Raw genomic sequence first — 21,567 nt, forward strand, 5'->3', positions numbered from 1 at the left:
TTGTTTCCTATGGTGGGAGAGTCTAAGACCAGAGGACACAGCCTCAGAATAGATGGGTGTCCTTTTAGTATGGATATAAGGAGGAATTTCTTTAGCCAGAGAGTGGTGAACCTGAGAAATTCTTTGCCACAGATAGCTGTGGAGGCCAAGTCTTTATGTAGATTTAAGGCAAAGGTTGATAGATTCTTGGTTGGTCAGGACATGAAGGGATATGGGGAGAGGCAAGATATTGGGGCTGAGAGGAAAATTGGATCAGCCATCATGAAATGGTGGAGCAGACTCGATGGGCCTAATTCCGCTCTTATGGTCAAACCAGTTATGGTGTTGCAGTCAATGATTAGTCTTCAGTAATGAGCAGGCTGTGCAGGAATATTGTTTATGTGGTTCATTCAAAGATCCATAAGCAATATATATTACAGAGAGAAATAATGTACAGTATCACAAATAGGATAGGATGGTAGTACTGCGGTTAGTGCAATCGCTTTACAGTGCCGTGACCACTGGCTGGGGTTCCACTCCCACCCCCCCCCCACATCGCTGTCTGTAAGGAATTAGTACGTTCTCCCCTTGACTGTGTGGGTTTCCTCCGGGTGCTCCGGTTTCCTCCCACATTCCAAAGATGTACAGTTAGGGTTAGTGACTTGTGGGCATGCACACGGACCCTTGGGTTCATGATGCTTCTGTCTGGCCCACCTCAGTGAGCAGTAAGGTGAAACACTTCACAGCTCCTGGCCCCACTTACTGGTTCAGTTCTTAGTGGGCTCTGATTAGCAAGGTGCAGTGCACAGGGGAACCTTGGTGCCGTAAGTGAGAAGTCTTGCCCCTAAATCTTCCATTGCCTGAACGACTGTCAAAACTGTCAAAGAGCTTGGACTAATTTGTAAATATGTTCATAAAGTTAGAAACATGCTTAAATACTATTAAAATAAACATAAACAATTCAGAAAATTAAATTTAAAAACTATTATAAAACAAAAGCAAAGCAGTCGTAAAAGTTAACTTGTTCATTAATTCAGAACATGTAAATTGTCTGAGCCATATTGGCTTCCTAGCAACTGGGCTAAGACTGATTTGCTGAACCTGGGTTAGGTTCAGTATCCAGATTGCCCAATGTAACTGCTGCAAAGCTGCAGGAAGCTGCTTTCCTGCTATTGGATTCCAGAAGTGACCAGGGACAGAATGTGGTCAGAGCGGCAATGGAAGCATCCATCATAAACTTTTGCACAGGTGGCCCTCAACAGTGACTTGGATTATCATTTTGATCCTCCCTGTAGCATGTTATATGCTGCTGTTCTAAATCATAGTCATAGAACACTACAGTACAGAAGCAGGCCCTTCAGCCCATCTAGTCTAGGCTGAACCGGTAATCTGCCTAGTCCCATTGATTTGCACCTGGACCACAGCCCTCCATACCCTTCCCATCCATATACCTATGCAAATTTCTCTTAAATGTTGAAATTGACCCCTTGCACTGGCAGCTCGTTCCACACTCTCACCACCCTCTGAGTGAAGACATTCCTCCTTAAGCTTTTCACCTTTCACTCTTAACCCATGACCTCTAGTTGTAGTCTCACCCAACCTCTGTGGAAAAAGCCTGCTTGCATTTACTCTCTCTATACCTCTCATAATTTTGTATATCTCTACCAATTCTCCTCTCAATCTTCTACATTATAGGGAGTAAATTCCTAACCTATTCAGCCTTTCTCTATAGCTCAGGTCCTCAAGCCCTGTCACATCCTTGTAAATTTTCTCTGCACTCTCTCAATCTTATTTACAGTACATCCTTCCTATAGATAGGGACCAAAACCACACACAATACTCCAAATTAGGCCTCACCAGTGGCTTACAGAATTTCATCTAACATGAGAGGGCACAGTTTTAAGGTGCTTGGAAGTAGGTACAGAGGAGGTGTAGGGGTAAGTTTTTTATGCTGAGAGTGGTGAGTGCGTGGAATGGGCTGCTGGCAACGGTGGTGGAGGCGGATACGATAGGGTCTTTTAAGAGACTTCTCGATAGGTACATGGAGCTCAGAAAAATAGAGGGCTATGGGTAACCTAAGGTAATTTCTAAAGTAAGTACATGTTCGGCACAGCATTGTGGACTGAAGAGTCTGTACTGTGCTGTAGGTTTTTTATGTTTCTATGTTTCTATTCCATCTCCTGTACTCAGTAGTTTGTATTATGAAAGTTGAAGTGCCAAAAGCTTTCTTTGTGACCCCATCTAACTGTGACACCATCTTCAATAAATTATGGATCTGTGTTCCCCAGATCCCTCTGTTCTACTGCACTCCTCAGTGCCCTACCTCTCACCATGTAAGACCTACCCTGGTTGGGTATCATTCATTTATAAAATCATTCATTTTACAGTAAGCACAGTATACATATTTACTACAGTAAATAAGTAATGTTATTGTGACATGTGCATTCCTTCAGTCATTCAAACTTCATTTCTAAAGGACCAGACTGAGAAATTATGGTACATTGTGCATAGCAATCACCATTTTTATAACAGTGCAATGTGCTTTATAACTAATATGCATCCATTCGCTCGTATTAATGAAAGATAATCACCTTAAAAGCAGTTGTTAAAATGTACTTAACTAGTACAATGAATTAGATTTAATTGTGAACATGGCCTAATAAAGAAATTACATTCACTTTAATGTAAGTAATGTGGTATTATTTATCCCCGTGCTTGGAATATACAGCCAGTGGCCACACCTGCTTGTTAATGTAAGTATTTAGTCAGCCAATCATGTGGCAGCAACTCAAGGCATAAAAACTTGCAGAAATGGTCAAGAGATTTAGTTGTTGTTTGGACCACAGTTCAAAGTAATCAAAGTACATATATGTCACCATATAAGCCCTGAGATTCGTTATTTTGGGGGCATACTCAATAAATCCAAGAACCATAACAGAATCAATGAAAAACCTTACCTAACAGGGTGGACAAATAATCAGTGTGCGAAAGACAATAAACTGCGCAAATGCAAAAGAGAAAATGATAATAATAATAATAATAATAATAATAATAAATAAGCAATAAAAATTGAGAACATAAGATGAAGAGTCCTTGAAAGTGAGTCCATAGGTTGTGGAAACAGTTCAACGATGGGGCATGTGAAGTTGAATGATGTTATCCTCACTGGTTCAAGAGCCCGATGGTTGAGGGGTAATAACTGTTCCTGAACCTGGTGGTGTGAGTCCTGAGGCCATTGTACCTTTTACCCAATGGCAGCAGAGAGAAGAGAGCATGGCCTGTGTGGTGGGAGTCCTTGATGTTAAATGCTGCTTTCTTGTCACATTGCTCTGTGTAGATGTGCTCAATAGAGGGGAGGATTTTACCAGTCTTGGACTGAGCCAAACATCAGAATGAGGAAGAAATGTGATCTAAGGGATTTTGACCATGGAACGATTGTTGGTGCCAGATGGGGTGGCTTGAGTATCTCAGAAACGGCCGAACTGGGATTTTCATGCACATCAGTCTCCAGAGTTTACAGAGAATTGTGTAAAAACAAAAACAAATCCAGTAAGTGGCAGTTCTGGGGGTGTTAATGCCAGAGGTCAGAGGAGAATGGCCAGACTGGTTCCAGCTGAACGAAGGTGACAGTAACTCAGACAAGCATACTTTAGAACAGTGGATTGCAGAAGACTATCTCTGAACACAAAACACGTCGAACCTTGAAGTGGATGGGCTACAACAGCAGAAAACCACAAGCACACCCTCATTGGCTACTTTGTTAAGTACAGGAGGTGCCTAGTAAAGTGGTGACTGAGTGCAGATTTTTTTATTATGTGCACAGGTTATATGGTTTTAGAAGGCTCCTCCTCTCTTTTCATCGATTCTTTGGTCAAAGACCTGATTTTGAACTTAAGGTTAGTGTAGGATTTTCCCTGCTTCAATTAGGTTAGAGGTGGATTGGCCTGTTGGGGCATAGCGGTTCTTCAGCCAGAATCAGACAAATCCAAAACCACTAAGGTTAAAGATGCCATCTCTGCTTAGCACTTTGCATTCTTCATGCAGAGTAGAGGAAAGTCTTCACTCATTAGCTCAAAACATGGCGATTTGGTCAAGTCGAGAAGTGAACCTCTGTTCACCTTCACATCAAAGACTGGAACAAGTCTGATAGGAGATGGTTGTTAAAGTAATTCCTTCAGGCAGCGAGTTAGGAATGGCAAATGGGAGAGGAACCTGTGAAATGATCCCGTAAGGCTGTAACATATTTGCATAAGAAGGTTACCACTGGAGAACAGTCACTGCTCTGAGTTAGTTTTAGGAAGTGTTATAAGGGGGTGAGAAAGATCTGCCTACTTTAAGCAAATGGCTGACCGAAACAAAATCAAACTGTAGGTTGTGTGATTATCTGTGGATGATAAGGATGGAGCCATTCTCAAATTGTGGTTTGGGAATGACTATGCAGAAAATGTTCTATCCAGGCATGTTAGGAGGAGTAAGAATGAAATTGGATGTACTGTCCCTGGCAGCGAACACTTCAAAACTCACTGTTAAGGCTTGCAGAAGATAAAATAATCACCCCTAAATGTCTTTGACAGATGATAGATTACTTTATACTTTATTGTCGCCTAACAATTGGTACTACAACGTACAATAATAACAGCAATATTTGATTTTGCACTTCACGCTCCCTGGATTACAAATATTAAATATTAAAAATAGTAAGAATTAGTAAATATTAAAAATTTAAATTATAAATCATAAATAAAGCAGAAGATTAATATCTTCTGCTTTATTATGTATTACATTAATTTAGTGTTCATTGATGTGGGCACGTGGTCAAGTGGTTAAGGCATTGGACTAGCTACCTGAAGGTCGTGAGTTCGAGCCCCAGCTGAGGGAACGTGTTGTGTCCTTCAGCAAGGCACTTAATCACACATTGCTCTGCGACGACACTGGTGCCAAGCTGTATGGGTCTTAACGCCCTTCCCTTGGACAACATTGGTGTCATGGAGAGGGGAGACTTGCAGCATGGGCAACTGCAGGTCTTCCATACAACCTTGCCCATGCCTGTGCCCTGGAGAGGTGCAGATCCATGGTCTCGCAAGACTAACGGATGCCTTTAGTGTTCATTGGCCCTATGTTGTGGCTACCTAAGCTTTTTCAACTTAGAAAGCATGATTATGAAAATTTTATATATATCACTAATATGTTATCACCATGGAATTAGTTTGGATAGGTACACCTCAGGTCCCCTGTTCAATTTGGCATTGATAGATATTAATTAAGCATCTCCTTAAGTTAAAGACACCCAGGGATAATTGAACCTGATGTACTGAGGGGAAGCAAGGTGTGTAAGGGACCCATACACAACGGTGAACTCCATTCTGGGCATTGCTAAAGTGAGTCAATTGACCAGACTTTTCCCACAGTGGCGCAGTTGGTAGAGCGCCACCTCACAGTTCTGGCGACCTGGCCTCAGATTTTCTGTCTGCGCGGAGTCTGCATGTTGTTGGAATCATAATCAGGTTTAATATCACTGAGATATATGTTGTCAAATTTGTTATTTTGTGGCAGCTGTACAGTGTAATATATAAAAAACTATAAATTAAAATAAATAAATATGTAAAATAATTAAATTAGACAAGCAATGCAAAAAAAATTAGGAAAAATCATGAGGTAGCGTTCATGGGATGGTTCATTTTCCATTCAGAAATCTGATGGCGGAGGGTAAGAAATTGTTCCTGCAGTGTTGATTGTGTGTCATCAGACTCCTGTACCTCCGCCGTGATGGTAATGATAAGACCCTGGTGTTTGGGGTCCTAAATGATGATGCCCTTTTGAAGATATCCTCGATGCTGGGGAGGCTGGTGTCCATGATTGAGCTGGCTGACTTTGCAACCCACTGCAGCTGTTTCCGATCCTGTGCAGTGGCCCCTTCCTACCACCACAGACGTGCAGGGTGGCTGGTTGCTGCGCCACAGTAATTCTAGTGCCATCACGGTGGTGTAGCGGTTAGCGTAATTACTTTAGAGTGCCAGCTGTAAGATCGGGGTTTGATTCTCGGCACCATCTGTCAGGGATTTTGTATGTTCTCCTTGTGACTGTATGGCTTTCCTGCAAGTGATCCAGTTTTCCAAAGACGCACGGACAGCGTTAGTGAGTGGTGGGTAGGCTATGTTTTTCATTGGGAATGTGACAAAACTTCCAGGCTGCCCCCATCACAATCCCTGCTGATTTGATTTGATTTGACACAAACAACACATTTCATTGTAGGTTTCAATGTCCATGTGACAAATAAGGCTAATCTATGAATTTTTACCAGACTTAACAGGATTGGGCTGTCCAAAATGGATCACACTGCAAGTGCTGCCACTGGCCTGTTTTGAAATTTAGTTTTGTATTTTAATTAACCAGCTTTAAATGACAAAACTAAGAAACACGTGGTCATGTCTGTTTGTGAGTGCAACCTAACTGATTCTCTTATTGAAACGTAGAAATATGGAAAACATACAGCACAACACAGGCCCTTCGGCCCACAAAGCTGTGCCGAACATGTCCCTACCTTAGAACTACCTAGGCTTTACTCATAGCCCTCTATTTTTCTAAGCTCCACGCAGCCATCCAGGTTAAAAGACCCATTCCACGCACTCACCACTCTCTGCGTAAAAGCTACCCCTGACATCTCCTCTGTACCTACTTCTAAGCACCTTCAAACTTAATTACAAAGCTCATCATGAAAGTATGGCTCAGATGCTTTTTCAGTAATTACTCTTACTGCAGTGAACTTTTATAACAAACTTTATGTACATCCTTCATTTCTATTTTATTACATGTGATGCTTTGTTCTATCACTCTCAAAACTCTCAACCAAAGCATTTCTGCTAAATTATCATATCCAATAACAATCCCAGGATTAGTAATATAATGGAGTGTAATGGAAGTTGTTATTTTGTTCTGAAATTCTTACCAACTGTCAGCCGTACCTGGTGGCGAATGAACCTGCTTTAGTTACATGTAGCTTATGGGCAAGGTCAAAGGCAAGCACAGGGTCAAAAAGATATATTGCAGATGCTGGAAATCGGAATCAAAAACAGAAAGTGCTGACAACCCTCAGTAGGTCAGGCCGCATCAGTCTCAGAATGTTTTGTGCAAGTTAAATATGTTGGTGCCAAATTGAATCAAGAGTTCAGGGGGCCTGTGTTGTAGCTATTCAAGCTAATTCCACTGTGAAACAGATCAGTATATCTGTCAATGCCTGAGCCATGTCTTGTGTTAGAAACCTGCTTCTCTTACACTTCTCTTTGAATTTCTGTACGACTGATATTGTTAAATTATATTTTGGTATCATAATATTAAATGTATTAAAAATTAGAGTTTATTTACAAAATTATTTCAAATTTCCTTCCCCATTCTTGTCTTGAGGCAGACAGTGTCAGCTCCCAATGACTGACTCTCTACACTGTTCCTTCCAGCCCGGAACAACCAGAACATGGCAGCACAAGACCAGAAGACAAAGGAGCTGAATTAGGCCATTCAGTCCATCCAGTTTGCTCCACCATTTGATCCTGGCTGATATATTTTCCCTCTCAACCCCATTCTCCTGCCTTCTCTCTGGAACCTTTGACGCCCCTACTAATTAAGAAACAGTTAACCCCCGCTTTAAATAACATGGATTGTGAGTGCTGGTGAACTTTCAGCCATGGGAACTATGGTATCTTGCTTTAGTCCTGATTCCTGATATTCCTAATACCATTAGTGCATACAGAACTGTAACAACACTCCCACTGCCAGTTAGATTAGATTAGATTAGATTAGTTTAACTAAATCCACTCAGAACAGAAACTGATCTCTAACTCTTTATGCCATCAGGATGGAGAGTGGCTCCCAACCTGATTGCACAAACGTTGATTTCTCTAACTTCCGGTAATTTCTCAACCTCCTTCTCTCTTTTTCTATTTTCTATTGTGGCTCTCCTCTTACCCCTTCTCCTCACCTGCCCATCACCTCCCTCTGGTACCCCTCTTCCTTCCCTTTCTCCCATGGTACCCTCTCCTCTTCTATCAGATTCCTTCTTCTTCAGCCCTCTACCTTTCCTACCTACGGCCTCCCAGCTTCTCACTTCATCTCTCCTCCCCCACCGACATACCTTTCCCTTCATTTGGTTTCACCTATCATATGCCAGCTTGTACTCCGTCCCCTCCCCACCTTCTTACTCTGTCTGCTTCCCCCTTCCATTCCAGTTCTGATAAATGGTCTCAGCCCAAAACTTTGCATTGATCATTCCTCTCCACAGATGCTGCTGAGTTCCACCAGCGTTTTGTGTGTGTTCCTCTGGATTTCCAGCATCTGCAGAATCTCTTGTGTTTATGATCTCCAACTTATCTGGTTCTGCATCACATCTCCAAGAGAAGCTTTTCATTTTCTTCACTATCATTTTATCCAGCACAACCCAAAGCACAGTTTTTACCTTCCTCCTGTCCTCTGCTGCCTCGAGCTTCTTCTGAATCTCATCCAAAGAGAGGTCCTTCTTCTTTGGAGGTGACAGAGTTCGGTCCAGAGCCGGCATTGCTTCTGGGGAAGGTGGCTTCAAGATCACCTCAAAAGATTGACCTGAGGCACGCTTGTTGATTTGCTTCACTTCCATGTCTGTAAAATAATACATGTAGCGTGAACTTGTGCATTTTACCACAGAACCACGTTGCATCAAAACAGTGCATCAGTTCAAGGTGGCCATCTAAGTACAACGGGTTTCAAATGAGGGAAATAAATTTATTGTCCTGTGGGAAGAGAATACCGATGCCTCAATATGCATATCAACAAGTAAGCAAGTTAGCCGATGTCCGCTGAAGACAAGTTTACTGTTTTTTGCCTTAACTGGTTGTAGAATTCTATTGACTTCAGTCGTGCGACCCCCTTTCACTAATCTGGAACTGCACGCATCACAACTACTGTCCATTGCAAAAAGAGTGATAAGTCTAAAGAATAAACTAATGTTCTTGATATCTTCTGTGGATTCTTTGCACGAAGAAGTGGTTGGTCTGATTACTTATATATCACATCCCTAAGTTACAGCTGGTGGTCGCACTCAAACACCTTATCCATTCTCTGATCTCTGGCAAAAGAAAAGCATCAGGAAGAAGGTTCAGGAGCCTCAGGACTCACACCACCGAAAGGGGTAACTTCACTCAATTTCACTTGTCCAATCACTGAACTATTCCTGCAATCTATGGACTCACTTTCAAAGACTCTTCATCTTGTGTTCTTGATATTAATTGCTTATTTGTTTATTATTATTATTGCTTTTTTGTATTTCCACAGTTCGTTGTCTTTTGCACACTGGTTGGTGTGGTCTTTCATTAATTATATGATGAATTTCAATTATTGAGTATGCCCACAAGAAAATGAATCTTAGGGCTGTATATGGTGACATGTACAGTATGTCCTTCAATAATAAATTTACTTTGAACTTTGAACCTGACAATTTGATGAGAGACCACTTCCGTGCAGATTCAAATTCAGAATCAAAAAACAGGTTTATTATCACTGACTTTGGTTCTTAGTCAGTCTCCTTATTCTAAGGATTGGACAAGGGCCAGAGGAGGTTCAGGAGGATGATCCTGGGAATTAAAGGATTAACGTCTGAGGAACGTTTGAATGCTCTGGGCCTGTACTCAGTGGAGTTTAGAAGAATGGGGCGGGGTGGGGGAAGTCTCGTTGAAACCCATCTAATATTGAAAGGCTAAGATAGAGTGGACGTTGCCAGAATGTTTCCAATAGTAGGGGAGCCTAGGACCAGTGGGCACAGCCTCAGAATTGAATGACGTCCCTTCAGAATAGAAATGAGGAGGGATTTCTTTAGCCAGAGGGTGGTGGATCTGTGGAATTTATTGCCACAGACAGGTGTGGAGGCCAGGTTATTGGGTATATTTAAAACAGAGTTCGATAGGTTCTTGATTAACAAGGGCTACCAGAATTACGAGGAAAAAGCAGGAGAATAAGGGTTGAGAGGGATAATGATTCAGCCATGATGGAATGGCAAAGCAGGTTCGATAGGCCAAATGGCCTAATTCTGCTCCTATGTCTAATGGTCTTTGCCTGTAAACGTATGGTTTTTTGTAAACTCTATTCTATTTTTCTTTTCTTGCTGTGAATGACTGCAAGAAAATGGGTCTCAATGTACTATATGGTAGCATATACGTACTTTGATATTAAATTTACTTTGAACATCGATATATTGTGAAATTTGTTATTTTGTGGCAGAAGTACAGTGCAAGTCATAACATTCCTCTAGGTTAAAAATGTAAATAGTGCCAAGATGGACAATGAGAAAGTTCTTACGGGTTCATGGACCATTCAGAAATCTGAAGGTGGAGAGATGAAGCTACTTTTAAAACATTGAGTGTGGGTTTTCAGGTTCCTGTACCTCCTCCTCGATGGTAGTAAGGTGAAGAGAGCATATCCAGATGTTGAGGATCTTTAACATGGGTGCCTAAGGCAATAGCTGAGATGGCTCATGCCGAATTTTATCCTTGTTATGGAATCCCATAAAGTACAGTTTGATTGATTTCAAGTGAGAATTTGCTGTGCTTAGGAAAATAATTCATAACTAATTCTTATATAAATTTTATAATATTTAGGAAGAATACTTAAATGAATACTTAATTTAATTTTATAATATTTAGGAAGAATACTTAAAAAGGTTTAGATGAGGTGGAGTTTGTTAGGTGTGTTCGGGAAGGTTACTTGACACAATATGTAGATAAGCCTACAAGAGGAGAGACTGTACTTGATTTGGTATTGGGAAATCAACCTGGTCAGGTGTCAGATCTCTCAGTGGGAGAGCATTTTGGAGATGGTGATCATAATTCTATCTCCTTTACAGTAGCATTGGAGAGAGATAGGAACAGACAAGTTAGAAAAGCATTTAATTGGAGTAAGGGGAATTATGAGGCTATCAGGCAGGAAATTGGAAGCTTAAATTGGGAATAGATGTTCTCAGGGAAAAGTACGGAAGAAATATAGCAAATGTTCAGTAGATATTTGTGTGGAGTTCTGCACAGGTACGTTCCAATGAAACAGGGGAGTTATGGTAGGGTACAGGAACCCCATGTACAAAGGCTGTAATAAAACTAGTCAAGAAGAAAAGCTTACAAAAGGTTCAGAGAGCTAGGTAATGTTAGAGATCTAGAAGATTATAAGGCTAACAGGAAGGAGCTTAAGAAGGAACTTAGGAGAGCCGAAACAGGCCATGAGAAGGCCTTGGTGGACAGGATTAAGGAAAACCCCAAGGCATTCTACAAGTATGTGAAGAGCAAGAGGATAAGATGTGAAACAATAACATCTATCAAGTGTGACAGTGGGGAAGTGTGTATGGAACCGGAGGAAATAGCAGAGGTACGTAATGAATACTTCAGTATTCACTATGGAAAAGGATCTTGGTGATTGTAGTGCTGACTTGCAGAGGACTGAAAAGCTTGAGCATGTAGATATTAAGAAAGAGGATGTGCTGGAGCTTTTAGAAAGCATCGTTGGATAAGTCGCTGGGACCAGATGAGATGTACCCCAGGCTACTGTAGGAGGCGAGGGAGGAGATTGCTGAGCCTCTGGCGATGATCTTTGTATCATCAGTAGGGATGGGAGAGGTTCCAGAGGACTGGAGGGTTGCGGATGTTGTTCCTTTATTCAAGAAAGGGAGTAGAGATAGCCCAGGAAATTATAGACCAGTGAGTCTTACCTCAGTGGTTGGTAAGTTGATGGAAAAGATCCTGAGAAGCAGGATTTATAAACATTTGGAGAGGTATAATATGATTAGGAATAGTCAGCATGGCTTTGTCAAGGGCAGGTCGTGCCTTACGAGCCTGATTGAATTTTTTGAGGATGTGACTGAACACATTGCTGAAGGAAGAGCAGTAGATGTAGTGTATATGGATTTCAGCAAGGCATTTGATAAGGTACCCCATGCCAGGCTAATTGAGAAAGTAAGGAGGCATGGGATCCAAGGGGACATTGCTTTGTGGATCCAGAACTAGCTTGCCCACAGAAGGCAAAGAGTGGTTGTAGACAGGTCATTTTTTGCATGGAGGTTGGTGACCAGTGGTGTGCCTCAGGGATCTGTTCTGGGACCCTTACTCTTCGTGATGTTTGTAAATGACCTGGATGAGGAAGTGGAGGGATGGGTTAGTCAGTTTGCTGATGACATAAAGGTTGGAGGTGTTGTGGATAGTGTGGAAGGCTGTCAGAGGTTACAGCGGGACATTGAAAGGATGCAAAACTGGGCTGAGAAGTGGCAGATGGAGTTCAACCCAGATAAGCGTGAAGTGGTTCATTTTGGTAGGTCAAATACGATGGCAGAAGATTGTATTAATGGTAAGACTCTTGGCAGTGTGGAGGATCAGAGGGATCTTGGGGTCTGAGTCCACAGGACGCTCAAAGCATCTGCACAGGTTGACTTTGTGGTTAAGAAGGCATACGGTGTATTGGCCTTCATCAATCATGGAATTGAATTTAGGAGCCAAGAGGTAATGTTGCAGCTACATAGGACCCTGGTCAGACCCCACTTGGAGTACTGTGCTCAGTTCTGGTCGCCTCACTACAGGAAGGATGTGGAAGCCATAGAAAGGGTGCAGATGAGATTTACAAGGATGTTTCCTGGATTGGGGAGCATGCCTTATGAGAATAGGTTGAGTGAATTTGGCCTTTTCTCCTTGGAGCGACGGAGGATGAGACGTGACCTGACAGAGGTGTATAAGATGTTGAGAGGCATCGATCGTGTGGATAGTCAGAGGCAAGAGAACACAGGTGCTGGGGAGTGCGTACAGAGGAGATGTCAGGGGTAGGTTTTTTACTCAGAGAGTGGTGAGTGCATAGAATGGGCTGCCGGCAACGGTGGTGGAGGCGGATACGATAGAGGCTTTTTAGAGACTTTTGGATAGGTACGTGGAGCTTAGAAAAATAGAGGGCTATAGGTAAGCATAGTGATTTCTAAGTTAAGGACATGTTCGGCACAACTTTGTGGGCCGAAGTGCCTGTATTGTGTTGTAGGTTTTCTATGTTTCTATGAAACTTGTGGCTAGAGTTAAGAAACTGCAAGGGTAAAAAATCCCTGATGGAGTTATGTACTGGAACAGTAGCCAGGATGCGGGACATAATTTTCAATGAGAAATAGAAAAGGCATGTAATAAGGGCAATGTTACAATTGTCATGGGGGATTTCAATATGCAGGTAGATTGAGAAAATCACGTTGGTGCTGGATCCCGAGAGAGAGAATTTGTAGAGTAAGACCATAAGATACAGGAGCAGAGTTAGGCTACTCGGCCCAATGAATCTGCTCCGCCATTCCATAATTGCTGATTTATTATCCCTCTCAGCCCCTTCTCCTGCCTTCTCCTTTGACACCCTGACTAATCAAGAACTTAACAAGCTCACTTTAAATATACCCAATAACTGTGGCAATTAATTCCACAGGTTCACTACCCTTTGGCTACAGAAATTCCTTCTCATTTCAGTTCTAAATGAACATCCCTTTAGTCTAAGGCTGTGCCCTCTGGTCCGAGACTCACCCACTTACTCAGGAAACATTAACCCTACTACTCTATCCAGACTTTGATAGGTTTCAATGAGTTTCTCTCCCACCATTCTTCTAAACTTCAGTGAGTGCATGCCCAAAACCATCCAATACTACTCATACAATAACCTTTTCATTCTTGGAATCATTCCCTAAACCTCCTCTAAACCCTCTTCAATCCTTTCTTAGATAAGGAGGCCAAAACTGCTCACAATAATCCAAGTAAGGCTTCACCAGTCCCTTATACAGCCTCAGCACTATATCCTTGTTCTTATCTTCTAGTCCTCTTGAAATGAATGCTAACACTGCATTTGCTTTCCTTACCACTGGCACAAGAAGTTAACCTTTAGGGAATCCTTCACAAGGACTCCCAACTTTCGTTTCACCTTTGATTTTTTGAATCAGAGGTACAAATTCGAAAGAGTTTTGAATTTTTGAATGCCGACGAGATGGCTTTTTAGAATAGCTTGTGGCTGATCCCACTGAGGGAAAGGCAATTCAGGATTGGGAGTTCTGTAATTAACCAAATTTGATCAGGGAGATTAAGGTAAAGGAACCCTTGGGAGACAATGATCATAATATAATAGAATTCACCCTGCAGTTTGAGAGGGAGAAGATAAAGTCAGATGTATCAGTATTACATTTGAGTAAAGAGAACTACAGAGGCATGAGCTGGCCAAAGTTGATTGAAAGGGGTGCTAGCAGGGATGATGGCAGGACAGCAATGGCTGGAGTTTCTGGGGACAATTCATAACGCTCGGGGTAGATACATCCTGAAGGTGAAGAAGTATTTCAAAGCGAGGATGAGGCAACCATGGACAACAAGGGAAGTTAGACAGCATAAAAGCGAAAGAGAGGGCATGTAATATATACCTAACAAAAATTCAGTGAGAAGTTAAAGGATTGGGAAGCCTTAAAAACCAACAGAGGGCAACTAAAACAGCTGTAAGGAGAAAAAAAAATGAAAAATGAATATAAGCTATTCAATAATATAAAGGAGAATATCAAAAGTTTTCTCAGATATATAAAGAGTAAATGAGAGGCGAGAGTGGATATTGGACTACTGGAAAATGACGTTGGAGAGGTAGTAATGGAGGACAAAGAAATAATGGAGCAACTTAGTAAGTACTTTGCATCAGTCTTCACTGTGGAAGACACTAGAAATTCAAGAGTGTCGGGGGCAGAAGTGAGCGTAGTTGCTATTACTAAGGAGAAGGTGCTTAGGGAGCTGAAAGGTCTGAAGGTAGATAAGTCACCTGGATCAGAGAGACTAAACCCCAGGGTTCTGAAGGGGTTAGTTGAAGAGATTGTGGAGGCATTAGTAATGATTTGTCAAGAATCACTAGATTCTGGAATGGTTCTAGAGGACTGCAAAATTGCAAATATCACTCCACTCTTTAAGAAGGGAGGAAAGCAGGAGTAAGGAAACTATAGGTTAGTTAGCCTGACTTCAGTGGTTGGGAAGATGTTGGTGCCCATTATTAAGGATGAGGTTTCCGGTACTTGGAGGCACATGTTAAAGGAGGCCAATATCAGCATAGTTTCCTTAAGGGGAAATTTTGCCAGACAAATCTGTTGGATTTCCTTGAGGAAATAACAGGCAGGATAGATGAAAGAGGGTCAGTGGACATTGTTTACTTCGATTTTCAGAAGGCCTTTGACAAGGTGCCACACTTGAGGTTGCTCATGATAAGAGCTCATGGCATTATAGAAAAGATACAAGCGTGGAAGGAAGATTGGGTGATTGGCAGGAGGCAGATTTGGAATAAACGTGGCTATTCTGGGTGGCTGCTTATGACAAGTGGTGTTCTGCAGAGGTTAGTATCGAGACTGCTTCTTTTCACATTATATATGAATGATTAGTACGATGGAATTGCCAGCTTTGTGGCCAAGTTTGCAGACGATACAAAGATAGGTGAGGGGGCAGGTAGTGTTGAGAATGCAGGGAGTTTGCAGAAGGACATGCACAGAATGGGCACAGATGTAGCAGATGGAATATAGTGTAAGGGAGTGCATGGTCATGCACTTTGGTAAAAAGAAAAAAAGGCATAGACTATTTTCTAAACAGAAAGAAAATTCAAAAATCGGAGGTGCAAAGGGACTTCGGAGTCCTTGTGTAGGAATCCTCTAAAAGTTAACTTGCAGGTTGAATTGGTGGTAAGGAAGGCGAATGTTAACATTCATTTTGAAAGGACCAGAATATAACAATAAAGACGTGATGCTGAGGCTTTAAAAGGCATTGGTTAGACGACACTTGGAGTATTGTGAGTAGCTTTGGGCCCCTTAACTAAGTAAAGATATCCTGGCATTGAGCAGGGTCCAGAGGAGGTTTGCGAAAATAACTCTGGAAATGAAAGGGTTAAAGTACGAGGAGCATTTGATGGCTCCGTCCTGTACTCACTGGTGTTCAGAAGAATGAGAGGGGGTTTCATTGCAACCTATTGAATATTGAAAGGCCCAGACAGAATGGACGTGGAGAGGATGTTTCCTATAGTGGGTGCACCTACGACTACAGGGCAAAGCCTTAGAACAGAAGGACGTCCATTTTGGAACAGAGGTGAGAAGGAATTTCTTTAGCCAGAAAGTGGTGAATCTGTGGAATTTGTTGTCACAGACAGCTGTGGTGGCCAAGTCATTGAGAATATTTAAAGCAGAAGTTGATAGCTTCTTGGTTAGTAGGGGTTTCAAAGGTTACGGGGAGAAGGCAGAAGAGCAGGGTTGCGAGGGATAATATATCAGCCATGATGGAATGGCGGAGCAGACTCTATAGACCGGGTGGCCTAATTCTGCTCCTCTGTCTCAGTCTTATGGAAGCAAAGTTTCCAGTTTATGATTAATAACACAGAAAAATAATGCCATGGAAATGTGGTTGCACTAATTTTGGACTGTTGCTTTCTTTACTGATTGTCTATTTCTTGAGAGCAAAATAATTTGCAGAATACTGTCCCAAATGGCTGCATTACAAATGGCACTAAATAGTTGAAATGCACTGGGAAGAATCATTTATAATTGTAATGGGAAAGTCCGACATTAAATAAATCCCGATTGTGGTTCATTCAGACAGGATTGGACTCACCATCATAGTTGTAGAATGTGGCAGCATGTGGTTCAGGATAGAAGCAGGAACATATCAGAGAGAGCATTGAGAGCTCCTTCATTTTCTCCTTGTAGGCTGAAATAAAATAAAACACATTGTCATAGCTTCTGTTAGTTTCCTTACACTTTGTTATACCGATCAATATTAATCTCTGAGAAACAACAGATCAAACTAGAATTACATACGACAGAACTGGCCACAGCTGCAAGAACAAGCTGGAAACTGACTGGTTAGAAGTGTAGGGAGGGTGCAGAGGAGATTTACCAGGATACTGCCTGGATTAGATAGGTTGATTGAGCTAGGGCTTTTCTCTTTGGAACAAAGGAGGATGAGAGGTGACTTGACTGAGGTGTTCAAGATGATACCAGGCATAGATCGGGTGGGTAGTCAGAGACTTTATCTCCAGGGCGGAAATGGCTAATACCAGGGGACATAATTTTAAGGTGATTGGAGGAAAGTATAGGGGGCAATGTTTTATTTTACACAGAGATTTGTAAAATGCACTACCGCGGTGGTGGTAGAGACTCTTAGATAGACACATGGATGACAGAAAGATGTGGGAGGGTTAAAAGCTTGGCACAACATCGTAGGCAGCAGGGCCTGTACTATGTTCTATGTATATTTTGTTTAGAAGTGGGTAGTTGCTGGGCTGAGAAAAACAATTAATCTTCCATGCTTATGTTTACTTAATAATATTTAGGCAGAGTAGTGCAATGCAACCTGATCTTCTAGTTTATGATGAATAATACCACAGAATAATGCAAGATGTAATATGAAGAGAGAGGGCCATTGTAACAACCTGATCCTTGTGGTAAATAAGTTTCCTATTTCCCTCACTTGTCGTGGGCTTACTTTGTATTCTCTCCAGGGCAACAGCACATCCTGCTGTCAGACACTGGTAGTGCAACTCCAGAGCAGGCTTGGTCTTCTCACCTCTTGACTGAAATGTTAATACATGTGACTTCATGCTCACAAGAATATACGGCGTTTAAGTGGCAGGAGATCTGAAGACCCATATTGCTAGATTTCAGGAGCTGGGGTGAAGGCACTACCCACCTTTAACAGGTGAGGAATTCACTTCCATGGACAAGAATTGTACTTTTATATCTGGAAATTGTTCTGATTCCAGGTTCCCCCATATCCTTTAATATAGTGTATATGTGAGTAAATAGTCATATAAATTCATAGTGAAATCTGTCTTTGGATGAAAAGTCAATTCTTAACGAGATGGTGGCAGAGCATGCCAACTTGCTGTAAGATGGTCTTTGCAGATCTACTCATAAATTCTATTGTAGTTTTTCTGCTCTTAAATTTAATCCCATTTATTTATGACGTATGAAAAATCTTCTCTTGAATCTACTTACAGGTCTGGCAATCTTCTGACCTTGTCATGGCCTTGCACCTTATTGTCTGCTCGCACCGCACTTTCTCTGTGACTGTAGCACTATGTACTGCAATCTATCATTGCTTTTCCCTTGTGCTATCTCACTGCACTGATGTGTTGAAATGATCTGTGTGGCTGGCATACAAAACAAAGTTCTTTCACTCTCCCTCGCTACAATAATAAATCAGTTTGTCAAATTGCCAAGGCATCCACCTGAAAAATTAAGCCTGCACGCCTTACTACAGATGCTGTCTAAGTTGAAAAGTTGAAGGGGAACTTGAGAAACGTCTTCACTCTGAGGGCTGTGAGAATGTGGAACGAGCTGCCAGCACAAGTAGTGTGTGCAAGCTCCATTTCAACCTCTCCCAACAAAAATAATGACATGATTGCTGATATATGGAAGAGACCTTCAGCTTTGGTTGCCTGCACTAAGTGAATGCCAGAGTCTTGTTCACGAGTTCACCCGAGCCCTGAACAATTTGTTCCTCCGAAACCAAAGTATAAGTTCAGCAAAGGGCAACACTTGGCACTTCTCATCTGCTGATTTAGATTCTGAGGAGGCTTTTTTGTAGTCACAATCTATGTCAACAAAGTGACATAGAACACTAAAGGTCTGGAGGGGATTGAATGCCTAATGGATTATGCACAACAAAATTAATAGGACTTTGTTACATTAAAAGAATCTGTATTTTCAGTTTGGTTATGTGGTAAAATTTATTGGCAGTCAATATTGCGTCAGATCTTGCTTAGTTGCAAATCTGTATTAAATCTGACGTGACTTAAGTTCAAAACACACCATACCTTTTTGCACAGATATTTCTAAAATACCTGGCAAGCTTGGCACCTCAAGGGCACAAAACGATTGGGAGTGGAAAGTGGATTGCAGCAGGAGATCTGCACACAGAGAACGTGCACTACCCGCTCCTCTCCTCACCTTTTGCATCCCCTGCGTAATATGTCATTTGAGACAAGCAGAATTTCTGTGCTGTAGTGCCTATGGCTTTTTTTAGATGACTTGCATGGCTAGTTTCTGCCATTTTTAACTCAATAAACCAGTATAATGTTTATTTTTTGGTCAAAAATTCAGTTTGTGAAGCTCAATGTCTGCTGAATTACCATTGGAATAGCTTCTTTCTGAGTCCTGGAATTGTCAAGTGTGTTAGGTATCCTGTGTACCTCTATGTGAAGAATGATACAGTGACTTCAGCAGCCTTTCCCGCAAAATTCAACGCACAGGTAGAGTTTGCTGATCACCATGTTTCAGATATTAAAAATGCATATGAGTTTCAGGGTTCCAGTAGTTGAACTTCATTTTTCAATAATGCAACATCAGTCAAACCCAAAATAATTTGTTTAGCATTTTCACCCATAATTTTTGATAATTATCATTCCATGCACAGAAGGGATTCTTGCTTTGATATTCAGTGCTGGGCTTGTTTTCAGGGTTATGCCAGAGATCGATTGAGCAGGAAACAATTGCAATTTTGGCATCTAGTAATTTAATTTCATTATAGCTAACAGAAAACGAATAGATAAAGAGAAAGAAGGATGCAAGTTATTAGAATGCCACATTATTGTATAGTCAACATGAACATCAAGTTTAATAATATTATAAAACTAATTGACGTATATATACCCTGTCCAAAAGAGGCTGTCCTGAGGTTTCGGTTCACTATATTCATTAAACTGCTCTTCACCTCTCACTGAATTTCAGGAAGCAGACGTTTCTACCTCATGCAGTGAAACTGAGCTGTAAATTAAATATTAAAGAAATATTCTGTTTTCTGCTGTTTTGTGGGAGGGGTAGATTCATCTATCAAAGTTAGGCTTTCCCAGTAGTATAATCTGTGTGATTTAATTCTGCAGTCTAATAAGAGATAAAAATGCATTCCATTCTAGAAAAGAATGAGTGCCAAACTACTAAAACACATGCCAATTAGATGTAGCTGTTACTTAAATATTGCATTGACATCTTATGCTTTATAGTTCAGAAAATCCCCGTAACGGTTTCTGAAAGCTATTTTAATCACCCATGAAGAGACCTCAGAGGTTTGAAACTCTGAATAGACTGAAAGGCTGGCACATTTAGAATTTTGTATTATATGATTAGTAGTCTTATAATTATCACAATATATTACCTGCTGCTTCATAATTATTTGATGTGCATGTTAAATGATCCTTTATTGAAGGAGGCTTACTCTATATAGTGGTGTTAACACTTCATCGCACATGAACTAGTGTAACATGGGGCTCACTTTGACTTACATAAGTTTACAAATGGAATTGCTTTGCCTGCTTACATGGCTTGCCGCAGTTGTCTGATAATGTCACAGGATTGCTTGGGATGCGTTTAATGTCAGTGCCTTTACTGTTGTGCAAGTTCTGTAACGATTTGTGGTGAGGAATTGCAGAGCTCTCTATATCAACACACACAATATGCTGGAGGAGCTCAGCAGGCCCAGCAGCATTTATGGAAAAGTGAGCTGTCGACGTTTCGGGCCAAAACCCTTCGGCAGGACATGTTTGTGAGCTCCCCATATCATTTATTTCTGGTTTTGCGAAGATCTTCCTTTCTCTCTCTTCTTTCAATCCTTCTGTTCTTCTCCTTGGTTCTGTTTCTCCTAATTGGCTCCCATTCACCCTACTGTGTTTTGTTCCCCTATTGTTTATGAATGCATTTGATGAGAGTAAAAGATACAGTTCACTCAGAGGCTGGTGAGAGTGTGGAACGAGCTGCCAGTGGAAGCAGTGGATGCAGGTTCAATTTCAACATTTAAGGGAAATTTGGATAACTACATGAATGGGAAAGGTATGTTGGGCTATGGTCCAAGTGCAGGTCAATGGGACTAGACAGAGTGATAATTTGGCATGGACTAGATGGGCCAAAGGGCCTGTCTCTGTGCTGTAGTGTTCTGAGAATCTATGGCTCGATGACAGCAACTTAAACTTGACAACAATTTATGACAAATAATCCATGCGGAAAAAGTGCCAGTCCAATTATTTAAATTTCATGGTAATGAGACGGGTGTTGGATATCTTGAATTTTGGAAGGTTTTATTTGAATGCTTCACTGGATTTTGTATTAGGAGCTAATTGGGAGGCTTTCATAGCTGGGTGAGTGGCCAATAGGAAAGATTGATGATCAGTGATAATGGTTTCAATTCTGCCCCTGTGATCTGCAGAGTACATTGGAGTTCTATTATTTGCAATGCTTATTTGAATTTTACAATTATAGGTAAATCATTGAAAAATTGACATTACTGATGGCTGATGTGCATGGGAGCAGATTCTTTGAGAGTAAGGGTCACACCCTCGAATAACTTGAGTCCAGATGCATGGGCTATCAGCATCGTAGTTAATAAATCCCTCCGGTTGTCAACTCTTTACCCACAAGGTGAAGAACTTAACTTGGCATTTGTCCTTTTCTGTGGGCCTCAGCGTTGATCTACGTTGGAATAATCTTCACCTACGTCTGGCTCACTAACACCAATCATCAAATTACCTTCATTAACCAGGGACTCCATCAAGAAATGGAAAAAATACATTTAAATAAACATGATTAAT

The 21,567-nt window shown here is 41.4% G+C and overlaps 1 protein-coding gene across 1 annotated transcript in view; it reads right to left on the bottom strand.

Moving 5' to 3' along the window:
* Window positions 1-21,567, bottom strand: part of stmn2b (stathmin 2b) — a 47,466-nt gene that overhangs the window by 10,127 nt on the left and 15,772 nt on the right. The window contains exons 2-3 of the mRNA XM_072251841.1: window positions 16,599-16,694; window positions 8,426-8,604 (exon numbers count right to left, since the gene is read on the bottom strand). Coding sequence (XP_072107942.1) covers window positions 8,426-8,604; window positions 16,599-16,694 — 275 coding nt within the window. The remainder of the gene's footprint in view (window positions 1-8,425; window positions 8,605-16,598; window positions 16,695-21,567) is intronic.

The sequence above is a fragment of the Mobula birostris genome, chromosome 1 (genome assembly GCF_030028105.1).
Source record: "Mobula birostris isolate sMobBir1 chromosome 1, sMobBir1.hap1, whole genome shotgun sequence".
NCBI classification, from domain to species: Eukaryota; Metazoa; Chordata; class Chondrichthyes; order Myliobatiformes; family Myliobatidae; genus Mobula; species Mobula birostris.